This window comes from Manacus vitellinus, unplaced genomic scaffold (assembly GCF_001715985.3).
Source record: "Manacus vitellinus isolate BGI_N305 unplaced genomic scaffold, ASM171598v3 scaffold_0_pilon, whole genome shotgun sequence".
In the NCBI taxonomy this organism is placed as follows: Eukaryota; Metazoa; Chordata; class Aves; order Passeriformes; family Pipridae; genus Manacus; species Manacus vitellinus.
This window is the reverse complement of record NW_021938789.1, coordinates 43443252-43457409: the sequence shown is the minus strand read 5'-3', so window position 1 is coordinate 43457409 and position 14158 is coordinate 43443252. Positions and strand designations below refer to the sequence as shown.

The 14158-nt window shown below is 36.4% G+C and overlaps 1 protein-coding gene across 2 annotated transcripts in view; it reads left to right on the top strand.

The window, feature by feature from the left end:
* GSTCD (glutathione S-transferase C-terminal domain containing) overlaps nt 1-14158 on the top strand; it is a 62781-nt gene that overhangs the window by 37378 nt on the left and 11245 nt on the right. For both annotated transcript variants that reach the window (XM_018072489.2, XM_018072499.3), the window contains exons 6-8: nt 10979-11094; nt 11316-11360; nt 11780-11908. In XM_018072489.2, coding sequence (XP_017927978.2) covers nt 10979-11094; nt 11316-11360; nt 11780-11908 — 290 coding nt within the window. The remainder of the gene's footprint in view (nt 1-10978; nt 11095-11315; nt 11361-11779; nt 11909-14158) is intronic.

The following is a 14158-nucleotide window of genomic DNA, read 5'->3' as shown; positions in this document are numbered from 1 at the left end:
GTGAGGTCAGGAGGTGAAAATTGAAAGGAACACCACTGCAGTAAAGCTGTTAGAAACCTGTCTGCTGTGTTGTCACTGCTCTGACACCTGCTTTTTGAGCAAGATGTTTAACATTCTTACTACCTGTAACACATCCGTTGTTGAATGATAATTCAGGTTGGAAGGGAACTCACTTATGAGGTCCTGCAGCTGCTCATGAATTCTGAACGCATTGCCTTCACTTTATGGTATCTTGACCCTAAAGGAGTGAAGGTAAGGGAGAAATGTGAAGAAAAAGAGGGAGGAGTGGAAGAGAAGCAGTATATGAATTGTGTGCAAAAATGTGAAAGAAGGGTAAATGCAAATCTTTTTTTCCCCTCTTGTAGTTCTGTCATGACATTTAAAAACAAAATAATTCCCTGATCTTTGGGATTCTAGAAAAAGGCTTAGAAATGAGAAGGATGAACTGACATTGTCAGTTAGCTGAAATGTGTAGTAGCTCAGAATTTTAGAACATCTAGTGTTTTGGGAAAGGTGCTGATGCATGATTTCTCTGAAGATTGCTATTGGCAGTATTATAATGTGAAAAACTTGGAAGAGCATGGCTAGCAGATACATATTCATGTGGATAGCACTCATTAAGTACCTATACAGGCTTCATAATCTAGTACACAATAGTTTAAAAGTAGTATAAGTAGTAAATTAATGTGAAAACATTATGTTAGCTGTTTGTGCCTGGCTTGCTGTTTGTTGAATATTCTGAAGATGAGTTTTGAAGATAAGCAATTGGAAAAAAACCCAAAGAACAAATCTCTTTTTAGTAGAATATAGTTACATTCAGGGGTACCCCAACATTAATTTTAATTTGTTTTTACTGGCATCTGTTGATCTTTGTTTTTTAAAGGTGGCTTATTCTTTGCTTGCTTAAAATCCTCTAATGCAAAAAAGAAAAGAGGCCAAATTCCTGCTTAGGTTGTCAAGGGGGTCAGTTTTCATAGCTGTCTGACCTTTTTAGACTACACTAAGATAGTGTATGTGAGATGAAGGGGGTTTTTATGCCTGAAGTGATAAAGCTATTTTGCACAGCTTGCCTTAATAAAGAGCAGATTGGTTAGTAAGATCTGGAGGGACTTCTATCTAAAAAAAAAAACCCAATAAATTGCTCTCATGGAGTTCAGTTGTCTTTCCTGTCCTTTTGATTATTGCCCCATATATTTTAAACCAGGCATTGTAGCATTCTCTTCTCCTATTCCCTTGACTGCAGCTAAAACATCATCACATTTCATCATAAAAACCTTTATGTTGTAAAAAATAATGTAGACTCTGAGATTTTCTCTTCTGGCCTTACCTGTTGACTGACAGTGCATGCTACACATTCCCCAGAAGGGTAGTTTATAGGCTTTATTCGTAATGATTGGGAGGTTTTGTTTGTTTGTTTTCCCCCACCCCAGTGACTGCTAAGGCTGTTTTTACATATGTGTGTATGAGTAACTTTGTGCATGCTGTTTGTTCCCTTAGACCTCTCAGTAACATTCAAGTGTTTGAAGTCTGGTCTTTGCAGAATGTAGACTGGTGCATCCTGAACTGCAAAGTGTAGAGCAGTCTTGTGTTCTTGGCTGTAAGGGGGCCCTGGGCAACAAATGTTGGCTTTTGTCAACCTGTTTGTAGGTCCCATCCTCCTCAGAGGTTAGTTAAAAACCAAAATAACACAACTTCCCTGAAAATCTAATAATTGTTGTGATTAACTAAATTAGCGCAGTGCTCTGATAGGAAATGGTGAATAGATTCTGTGCCAAGACAACTTGATAGTAAGTTTGTTCATTTAGTAGGGATTGCTGCTTTTAGAAATACATGAAGCTGCAGAATTGGCATATTGTGCCTGTTACTTCTTTTAAAAAGTAGGCATTTACATGCCCTTTTGCCAACAGGTAGATCCAAACCTCATAGTTCCAGAATATGTTTTGATAAACATCCACTCAGGGTGAAAAAACCCCTACAAAACAAACAAACAAACAAACAAAAAAACCAACCACCTTTCTCTGAACTGTTTGGATAAATGTGGCTGCTGATTACTTCTATTCATAAAAATACATTCTGGGCAGCAGGCTATGTTTGTTTCTACTTCAAACAGGCATTTTATAAAACAGGTTATTTCGTAAAATGTAAAAATAAGGGAAAACGAGGCTTTCTCTGTTGCAACTTGATCGATATAACAGTGTTTTCACTGAATCTTTAACTCATGCTTTCATTTTCAAGGAGTGAATGGAGAGAGAACTTAAAAACAGGAGGAGGTGAGGTGTGGAGGACAGTAATAAAAGCACAGTCCTTCAGTTAATATTGCTGCGGTTTATTACTCAATTATTCTGTTTTATAATGTCTGTGTAGTATGTTTCATGATAGGACTAAGGCATTAAAATTCTGATGCAGAAATAAGGAAATATTGATACAATCAGAACTAGTTCATTTGTTGTTTTGGTTTTTTTTAATTTGACCCAACTCTTACTTTTGAAATTAAATCAGAAAACTGTTTTAAGAGAAAATCGAGTTAAACCAATGCAGGAAGGCCAAGCTGAAAAGAAAGCATATTTCTAGTGTACTTCTATGATACAAATTTTTTATATATACATAGTTTTTGTTTAAAACATATAATACTTTCATATATATGTGTGTGTATATATATACACACACGCATATATATGTGCATATATATTTTCATAGCCACTGTGATAAAGGGAGATCAGAATAGCAATTTCCAAATGTAAAGGAAGAGCAAATGAGTCAATAATAACCCTAAGCTATCTTATCTTGTATGTGATTGAACAAATGTTTTAGCCTCTGTAAACAAACCCATCAATTAATTGTAATATAATAGACTCCTCCTTCTCTGAGAACTAAAAAATAATGATAGCTTGTCAGGAAGCAAGTGATTGCTCATCATAGGTGCTATTCCACCTTACACTACATTTTCTCATGAGAATTGTTTAGTGAGCAAGCTTCCTTTTGTACCTTACGATTCTTTTAGTATTATATCCAATATCAGGGAAAAAGAAAAGGGTGGTTAATGTTGTCTCTTGATGACACAAATATTAAAGCTTATCCTCTAGTCTGGTTTTATATAGGAATTTATGCGTGGTTAAAGGGAAGAAGTGATACACACTTTAAGGGCTTCAGTCGTGGACATGGGCATTAGAAAACCTACAAGAACTATCACAAGCAGTCTTTGTAAGTACAAAAACAATTCTGTTCAGTGCTAAAAGCTTTTCACCTTTCTGGGGCAATGTCACAGTGCATAGAGAAGGCCAATGAGGAAACCAAAGTGTGCATATACCAAGTAGATGTGGAGTGGAGCACGAGGACATGCTTGAATAAGCAGTGAGAGACCTATGTCCTATGGCAGTGTAGCACTTTACAGAGAAACACACTGAGGATCTCCAGAAGTAGGAGTAGAGACAAAGGAATTTTTGTCTAGCACTGCAGTAATGGGACTCGAACCACTCAAAAAGCCAGTACAGACACGTCATCTTGTGCAGACACATCATCTGCACTTTCCAACCCACCTTGGAGGTTATATCTCTTGAAAAGCCTTGAGCATTGAGTTGTCCTGGTGGTCTTTGGAGATCTCTTGCCCCTCTGTCTTTATAGCACATTATAACTTTATGTGATGGTCTGCAGAGCCAGAAAGCATATACTAGCCCCATCTACCTTTTGGGTATACTGTGGGACTAAGGTCTTGGAAAGGCAATGAGATGGGAAGACTAAAAAAGAAAAAAATTAAGGTTTTCTGTAGTTTTCTCTACAATAAAATGTAAATTCCAGCATAGAGCTTTGGCTGCAGAGATACTTGATACTTTGAGATCCTTTGAAGTATTTTTTTTTTTGTTTCTGGTGATTCTCTTTCCTGGCCTTCCAAAATGTGAATTAGGTTTTTACATTCCTGCAGGTAGGATAGTGGAGAAATATCTCCTTAATATAATGAAGATACTGATTAAATACCTTCTTTAACCTTCTTAACTGTTCCAAGTTAGATGTTTCTGTTTGCTTTTCAATGAGAATGATTTTGAAAATTCACCTATTGTGTAAATTAATTGTCTTAGATTTTAGAAGGAACTGATATAGAAGAAAATGCAAAAGCAATGAAACTTTTTTGACAATTTGACTGATTTTTTTTTTGTAAATTCCAGCAGATTCAGTGGAATTTCTTATAATAAGAAATACTTTCACTATCAAATTCAACAGGTTTTGTGTTTCTTGAGTATTTTCAGCTTTGCTTCTCAGTCTATTTTATATCTTCATCAGCTTCTAAAATTTTTCATAAGATGGATGTGGACCTGTTGAAGTGAGTCCAGAGGAGGGTCACAGAGATCACATCTCATATGGAGACAGGCTGAGGGAGTTGGGTTTGTTAATCCTGGAGAAGAGGACGCTCTGGGGAGACCTTATGGTGTCTTTCAGTTCCTTAAGGGGGCCTTACAGGAAAGCTGGAAGGGGACTTCTTACAAGGGCATGTAGTGATATGACAAGGGGGAATGGCTTTAAACTAATAAAAGGTTGGTTTAGTTTAGATAAGAGGAAGAAACTCTTTACAGTGAGGGTGGTGAGACACTGAAACAGGTTGCTCAGAGAAGTTGTGGATACCCCATCCTTGGAAGAGTTCAAGGCCAAGTTGGATGGGGCTTTGAGTAGTGTGGTCTAGTAGAATGTGTCCCTGCCTATGGATTTTGAGGTACCTTCCAACCAAAGCCTATAATTTAATGATTCTGAGACTTTAACATGTCAAATGACTTGTTTTAGGATTGGTCTGGATCAGGCTTCCTTTTCCGGGTGGACCCAGACTTATTTTTTACATTTAGGTCTTCCTTAATATTTTACTTAGCAATGGAAAGGAAAAGGATTCTCAAGATGAAAAAGCAAGATTATTGCTAACAAGTAGCAAAAACAAATATACAAAATCCTTTTTCAAAACTACTCCATTAGAGGCCAGCCTTTGAATGCTGCATTCATGTCAGAGCTCTGACCTAAAGACTTAACAGACTTTATACATTTCCTAAAGGAGTGCATTCTCTGTAACTTAGAGGCAGGCTTCCAGTGACAGATACTTTTTAGTCCATTATCACTCAAACAGCCAGACTGAATTATTTCACAACTATAAGGGAGTTGGACATAAGGAAAACAATTTATACTGAGCCTGAAAAGTGGAGAGCCAAGGTCAGTGTCATTCTATGATCTAGACTGCCTTGAGGAATTGGTTAGGGACATTTTGTGGTGTTAATTGTTTTACAACTACTCTGGAGTGAAAGCCTGCTTTATTCCCAAAGCCGAAACCATACTCTGAAGAATGTAACTTTTTGCTTTTAAACAGACAGATTTATATCAATTAGGAAATATTCAAGTCCCAGTACAGGATGTAGTGTGAATTCTCTCTGAACAGCCACATTTTCTTTTCTGGGTCCCCTACTTTGAGTTATACCCAAGTGTAAAAATCTCAAACACACTATTTGCTGTATTGAATGCAAATAGTGCTCATTCAATTTGCCTGATCAAAGTTACCTCTCCCCACCATTATAAAAGGGGAGTGGGAGGTGGAGGAGAATTGAGATATGTTTGCCTCTATGCCTTTTGATGGAGTGTGTATTTCAAACTGCAGTTTGACTGGGCCTTTACCATGGCATACTTGTAGATGATGCTGAGACTGGCTGGCCCATCTCCTGATACTTCTCCTCTCTCCTCTGGTGTGGTCATGCAATAAGAGTAGGAAACAGATGTTGCTGAAAGCTAACAGTTTGCTGCTTGGGAGGGAGGGGAAGGGAGACAGGTCAGTGCAGTGAAAGGGGGCAGCTGGAAGGTGGCCCCAGGCTGCAGAATGGGAGGGCAGATCTTCAGCTTTCAGCACTGGCCCACACAGATTGAATAAAAGGAACTAAAGTTGAAGAAGGATATTGTTCAAGTAACCAAGGTGATCAATGGACCACAGCAAAGTTATTGTCTTTGCTAATTGTATTTATTGCAAGATTTGGCAAAGCCCTTTAAAAGAAGGTAGTACTATTTTTGACTGTTAAGAGTATATCTTTGTAAATAAATGTCAGCTGAACTTTTATTTTTCTGAATTCTGCTTTTTCTAGTGGTTGCATGAAAACCACTGTATAGCTATATTGATCTGACCAATACTGTATGTAAGCAGAAAAAAAACCACCCATAACACACAACTGCAACAACCACCCACAAAACCAAGAAGCAAATACCCCCCCAAACAGTTATCAAAAACAGTTTAGAAGGACATATTGTGAGTATTAAGAAGTAATTAGAATATGCTGAATTATCATAAGGAACTACCTGAAGAAAAAAAAAAGCATTGGAGCATTGGTTTCAGAAAAACTTCTTCAGCTGCGTATAAAGTAATAAAACTGTCACTGTTCCTTTGTAGTTACTGTATTTTGCTGTATTTATTTTTATCTTTAATCAATATAGCAATAAATATACTTTCCCTGAATTTCCATGAAAAGTAGAGTCATGTTTTAATTTGAATTAGTTAACTGCAACTTATGGAAAACTTAATAAAAAGATACTTGTGCTAAGTATGCAGTTGAACTCTATGGAATAGGAGAACGCACACATTGTGTGTTTTGTGTGTGTGTTGGTAGCAGTGTTCAGATGTACTGCGTTAGGACTTCAAAGTTGAAAAGGGTTAAATTCTTAGAGGTGATATTTGGGGTTTGCTTTTTTTAAGGATACTTTAATGACTTTTCAAGTTTAACTTGGGAAATATGAAAGTATTATTTGAGGACTGAAGGATTATATGAACTTGAACACTGACCAACGTAATACAAAATTAAAGGGGGGGGTGCCTTCTGAAAAGTTAATATTTATTTGTGCCAAAATGCAAGACCTCTAAGTGCCACAGAGACTTTAAAGTTCTGTTTGACTAGGGCTAAATTAAGAGTATTATTGGAATTGTGAAGCCAAATAAAATATTTTTGTTGTGACCATTTATTGAAAATTAATCTTACTGGGACTGTATTGCAGTCTGTCAGTTGGGTTCTTTTGAAGGGAGCAAATCATTTTTGGGGGGCCTTTCAGTGTACTGTAGGAAAAGGTCACATTCTTCAAGGTTTTACCTGCTAGGGCTAAAATTCAAGCTACTCTTTCTCTTACTGTTCTTGCAGACAACAATTAGCATTATTTGCTGTCACAGGGCTTGAGAAATGAGAAGTGAGCTGTAGTATTTTTAGATACAGAAGTTTTAGCTGAATTTATTGCCTGTTTGCTGTAATGAAGTACTAGTTAGCCATGCTAACTAACATTCTCTACAGGCAATGTGTCACAGCTTGCTGTGTTTCTGTAATTCTAGCTACTGAGCTCAAAACACAGAGGTAGAGCAGACAAAAGACCTATTGATTCAAGCTTGATTTTATCCATCTTTCAAGGGAATGTTTACTCCTTATTGCCTGCACATTAAGGGAGGATGAAACTTTGTTGGTTTGTGATCATGAAGAGTTAATTTCCAGAGGTTTTTAAAGGCTGTAGGCTAATTTTTTACGAAAGTATTTCTTATTAATTTAATATTCATGGTATCAACTAACTGAATACTAAGCAGTGGATCTGTTTTTGCTGATGAAACTTGTTACTGTTTTACTTTCTGATTTTTAGTGACTGTATAATCTATTTGCTAACTTTGCTCAGTATGAAAATTTGATGGTGCTTTTCAGGATTTGGACTTGATACTAATAAATCCCAGACTTCTTGGGAAAACCTTAGTGCTGGAGAATAAGAACAGAGAAGCTGGATAAGGAAGTATGAGCGTTTCCATACGTGAATTTTTGTGCTGTTTGAGGCATGACAGGTGTGTTGTCCTTCAGTGTTGTGCAGGAAAATGACTCAGAACATTTGTGTTAATGCCTGTTGAGAGAGAGGACTGGAAACAAAATTGCTGACCTGGTCCCTCTCATAATTGAAGTTGAAAGTGGATATAAGGGAGCAATACAAAAGTTATCAGGAAAAAAAACATTTACAACAGTCCCAGTAAATTAATTGTGACAGTTACTTGAGCTCAGGAAGTCTTGAATTCTGAAGACTTTCCACTGAGGGAGCTTGCAGCTTTATATCATGAATGAGCTTTAAGTACTTATATTACTTGTTTTCACCAAATAGAAAATTTGTGAAGGTTGAAGTTATTTTTTTAAGATAATGCTTGTGAGAACCAACCCCTGTTAAAAATGAGTTATAGTATAAATTAAGCTACCTAAGCTTATGAGGCAAGTTTTATTGTGTTCAAACTCATTTTGGAGAACAGAGTTCACCTTTTATCTTCATGGTGTATTTCTAGCTAAGGGATTCTGTGTGCTTTGGCAATCTTGAGATTATTAAAAGGGCAAGTCCATACTGAATTCTGTCAAAGGGAAACCTCTGTTTATGCTTTTGCTGTGTTTTAGAAAGACCCATTTTTCTGTTTTTAGCTGAACCTGAAATTCTGTCCAGGATAATATCCAGGACATATCCCTACTTACTTCTTGCTGTTTAGGCTTCCTACTGCTGCTGCTGCTGTCCATTAGTTTTGGACCTGCGAAACCACAAGAGCAGGCTTATGCTGCAGTTAGAAGTGTGCTTTCAGTTTATAGACATAAGCTGAGCTAATTTTAATCTGATAGCTTAGTTTTTGGCAGCATAGGAGCTGAACAGATTTTTGAAAGACTGGTTTGCCCTAAATGCAGGGCAGTCATAGCAGGGTTGCTGTTGGTGTCCAAACCGCGTTGTTTAAAGCAAGCTCAGATTTACCACACTGAGCTGCAGTCACACCTCTTACAGCTGTGTAATCATAGTCAGATGTAGATACTGTGCACAGACAACTTCTAGTGGGCTGCAGCAGTAAGATATGTTGATTGATGAGAACAAACCCAAGTAGTAGCCTGTATTATCCTGATAAAAGTCCCCATTAATTGTGTTCCCCTTGCCACAGCTGTATTTCAGGTCTGGGGCATATGGCAGACAAGTATGAATTAGATTTCTTGAGTCTTTATTACCCAGGTAGCCTCAGTGGGATTAAAGTTATGTTCAGGACAACTGCTCCTTTTTAAAACTCAAACAATCCATTGTGATTGTGCGTGCAGGTATGTGAATGTACATATGTGTACATGTGTACAGAGAACATACTTGTGTGAGGTTTAGGTATAGGATTTTCTGGGTATTAATAATCACAACACCTGTCTACCTAAAAAATTACAAGTTTGACCTCAGAAACTGAATTTCTAGCTCAAACATTATGACAGCACTTGATTTTACACTTGCTGGAATTCCTGCATCTTCAATGACTACAGTTAGAACTGTAGGTGTTGAGAACATTTGAACATTAGTTTATCAGATGGAAGCATAGAAATTAGAGACAAGCTATGGAGCAGTTCACGTAGATACTTGACACACACACAAGGAATTAGGGTTTTCGGTATATCTTTCATAAAAGCTTTTTTTCAAAGGGTCTACTCATGTGTAAGTGATGATTCTTAAAAATGTATTTAATCATTTTATGTAATATGTTAAAGGTTTCATATCTATAGTCCTTGTATACATTTTTATCATTGAAAAGATAAAATTTCTGGGACTCTTCTTTATGGTAACTTTCACAGAGTCTAAAAAATGTTTGAAATATAACCATGTTTTTATTTTTATAAAATTCACAGTTTTATACATAGAGAGTTGATAAGCGAGGAGGTTGTGTTCAGTCTCTTATTTCCATTAAGAACTAGTACACATTTTAATATGTCACCATACAGTGGCCTAGGAATAGATTTTTAAAATGTCATTACTCTGTTTTTTTAAAAAGTGTGCAGTAACTGCACATAATGAAGTCTGCCCTACTTCCTCTGCCTCTTCCTGACAGTTTTTCTCTTTTCTTTGCCTTGACAGTATAGAATGTAGTATCTTGAAAAGTGATTTTTTTCTCTCAGTCTGTGTAGAGCAATGTAGTAATAATTTTATCTGTTTGTTGGATTTGATGGTTTATTTGTAAAGTGAAATGTTATTTATGATAAAATATACAAAAGTATACGTTTTCAGGATAGAGTTTTAAACAATAAACTATATAATAAATGCAATTGATGACGATGATGAGTATTGAACTGCTCCTATTCATAGTAACCAGGAAACTTCACTGATTTGTGGATTTTATTCTAAACTACACCTCGGTACTGGGAAACACAAATTTTTAGTAGAAAAGTATAAGGAATTTTATATGAAACTGAAGAGTGTCCATACTCTCATATAGTGTGATGCTCCAAGTAAGAAAAATGTTCTTATTTCAGAGAACATTTGTACTGTTTGGCACCCCTAAACCTCCTTTGTGAAAACTCATTCAAGAGAGTTGTTTCAGTACCTTTTTTCTTATTGTAAAGATGAACTGTCAATATCTCTGCCAAACTCTGCTTTCTGAACAAGCAGAAGGAGTAATCAATAGGTCTGTCAGCACTCAGCCCCACTGAGACAAAATGCATCTTTACAAATACGTAAGTGATGACTAAACAAATTCATTATATCTGAAGCAACTGGATGTTGGACTTTGCCAAGCACATTTGAAAGAAATAAGTCGTTTTTCCATTTCTGGTTGTGTTACAGATGTGATGGAAAGCCAGACTTCACTATGTAAGAACAGTTGCTTTGAAAAGTACCTCCTTGCACACACAGTCATTTAAATAAACAGGACTGGTTATTAGGGAAAGTTTGAGCTCTGAGGATGAATCACAGGATTAGAGTATAGTCAGGCTAGAGCTTACACTGATTTGATTGCTTTACATTAAGTTTATGTGAGTCTGTTCCTAAGGATACATTAACAGCAACAAGTGGAAGGTTAATTTTAGAGAAAGCTCTACCAAATATGTGAATTTAGTTTTAAGTGGATTAAGATGCACAAGTGTTTCAGCCAGTTTTAACCTCAAACTTCACTTACAGTCCTTTGCAGTTACCAATTTAAAAGTATCAGTGTTGAGAACTTAGGCATTTTCTCTGTCCTTCCCAGGAAAGATGTCTAGAGACCGGGCTCTCAGGAAGCAGCAGCAACTGAACAATTTGGTAGCAGTGGTGACAAAGCTTGCAAAGCCTGGAGATGTGATTGTGGATTTTTGCAGTGGAGGGGTAATGTATATTTCTGTTTATGTGGTACCATTTATTTCAGCTTTCATCTTTGCTGTTCTAGGTGGTTGCTGCCACAAAGCAAAGCAGAAGTACAAATGCCGAAATTTTACCTGCTTTCAAAGGTTCTGTCACTGTTTATGGGATGCTCATCATGTAATGAGTGAACAGCTGGGAACACTGAAAAGTGATTCAGATCATGTCATTTGTTTTTATTTTCACAGGGCCATGTTGGAATTGTTCTTGCTCACATGATGCCATCATGTCAGGTAAATTCTCAATAAAAAGTACAGACAGTACGAGCTTTTGGTCTCTGATGATCCCCTTAAAAAGATATGCATATAGGGAAGGCACATGACATCACAGTTGTCTTAGCAGAGGACTTAGGTTTGAAACATGGAAATTTTTAGCATAGCTCCCAAATGTACATGGTGCTTACCTGAGAAGACAAAAGTTGTAGGAAAATATAAAATATTTGAAAGCTGATCAATATTGGCAAGTATTGGCCTTCAATTGTTATTGGGTTTCCAGATAATCATTTTGTAGATCACTACCACAAGTAGTGGTACAAACTCTACCACAAGTAATTCAGAGGTTTTCTCAACTAAACTAGAAAGTTTTCTGCTTGGTAATGTTGTACTTTGATTTCTCAGTATTATTTTGCCTTTCTCCTATGTGTGAAATCTAGGTTGTACTCATAGAAAATAAGGAGTTGTCTCTGATCCGTGCTAAAGACAGAAGTGATGAACTAGGTTTAAACAACATTTGGTTCATTCAAGCAAATTTGGACTATTTTAATGGGACTTTTAACATTGGGGTAAGTGATTATAACTTTTCCAGTTCAAAACTTCAGTGTCTGGTTCATTATTCTTAGAATAACTAAAATAACTGAGAGAAGAAAGTTCTCTATATCCTTACAGACCCTGAAAATAAATGAGATGAACATTCTCTAGAACTCTGCAGCCCTAGTGAAGAATAAGGCATAAATAGTATTTTGTAACTCTCTAAATATTCTTCTACTTTTCTATTCTGTTACTAGAATATGAACTTCTGTGGCAAGGCTCAAGCTTTCCATGCAAGACTGACTGTTCTTTAAATCATCCATCTAAGGGCCTGTTTTGGCTGTAGCTGAGGACATTTAATGCTGAAGGTTTATGGTATATGAACAGTGCTGTTTAACTATTCTGTTGGTTTATTTGATAAAGGAAAAGAAACACAGTGCCGGAGAAAGAGGAGAGAATAAATGGTTTTAGCCCAGTCCTTCCAAGTGTAAATTTTCAATTCTCTGGCTTTAGCTTTTGTGCTAGAGTGTCATATAAATCTCAGTGGATGAACTAAAGATCTATTTCAGGAATATCAGGATCTTGTGAATAATATACTGAATTGTGTGTGTGAAATGTTTAATAGTTTTTCTGTGAAATTCGTCTCCGGTTTTGTGATCATTGGAATTCCTGTCTTAATTTTTGAGGGTCTATTTTAAAGGTTAATACTATGTTAAATATTTCTGTAGAGTTTTTATTTAATAAAAAAGTGTTATATTCTCTCTTTCAAGTTTTGCGACAAGGAAAATACTGAAGTATATGTCAGAAGAATTCACTTGGAAATGCTTCATTTCTGGGCCTGTGATTTCAGTTTCTTTGACTTGATTTGTCTATTCAACAGACAAACCTGGAGCTTTTCCTTTTTGGGAGACCTGTATCAATGTCAGCTTCAGAATTAGTTTGTATCATACCATGATTCACTCTTCAGGATTAGCTCATTAACCTAGGATTAACTTCCCTTGGCATATTTAGGATGGGAGCTCTCTGGTTTGCTGACCTATGTTTGAACATAAAAATATAAAGTTTATACTTTTATATAAAGCTATTTTTGCCTCATTATGTCATAAACACTGGTCTGATACTAAAATGGATATAGATACCATAATACATAGATAAATAAAAAGTTTATCAATGTGCTATATTTAAACCCATCTTCTGAGACTTGTAAAGCTATTCACTCATTGCATGACTTCACCATTTTCAGTAAAACAATAGTGTAAATGTGAGGAAGGACACAATGACGAATTCACTTGAAATTTAGAGAAGTGTAGAAAAATGAATGTGACTGAAGTCACCGTCTCTGGGTTTGGTATTAGTTTAAAATAGGTTTATATACATTTTAGTTACCTTGACGTCAGATGTACATTATTTAGCTTTTTTTTATCTGTCAGGAGTTCAAAAGCAGGTTAAAAAATCCTATGTGAACCACTTCCCTTTTGGTCTGCATGAAATTTCTGCCCTTATGAACTCTTGGGATAATGATGGTCAAGGTTCTGAAACAACATGTTTGAGTGCCAAATGTACTGGTGCATTGTACTATTACATGTTGTAGTACAACCACCTACCACAATAAATTATTTCAGTTTTAAAGTGAAAGCTTCCAAATACTTGCATGCAGTGTTCATTTACATGCCAACACCCAGAGGAGTCTGAGACCTCAGCTGTTTTTAATATTTCTATAGTACTCACAGTATCTCAGCTAATTTGTGAGAACAAGTTGAAAAGTTTAACGTTTGGTTGGAGAGCAGGGATATTTTTGAGCGTGTTGAGTACTCTTATTTTTAAGATCACTAAAGTAAACCTGAAGTTTCAGGAAACATTCTTTTCCCTTTGCTTTTCTGTGTGCACTGGACTGTTCTGGGCAGTTGCAGTACCAGAGGTCTAATACAGGACAATGGTCTCACGCTGCATTAGCTCTGTTGCTCTCATCAGGGGCCACTTTGCTTTCCTGTGTTTACAGGTGTTTGGATTTGTGGACCAAATATCTGCATATCTGCTTTAGTCTTCACAATTTATTTTGTTTCAGACAGTGAGTTGGATATACAGGATATCCTGAGAAAGCTTTGTCATTAATTTTGTCATTTTTTTTCCTTAAGTAAATTGGTTCTGAGAAACACAAAGAAGAAATCAGTTGGTGTAACAGGTCATATAGGCTCAGCAAAGCTACTGGTTTTATCTGCTGCTGTTTTATGGTCTCTTTTTCAGAGTGCAAGCAAAATAAAGATCTTTGTTTTCTGCTTGGATAG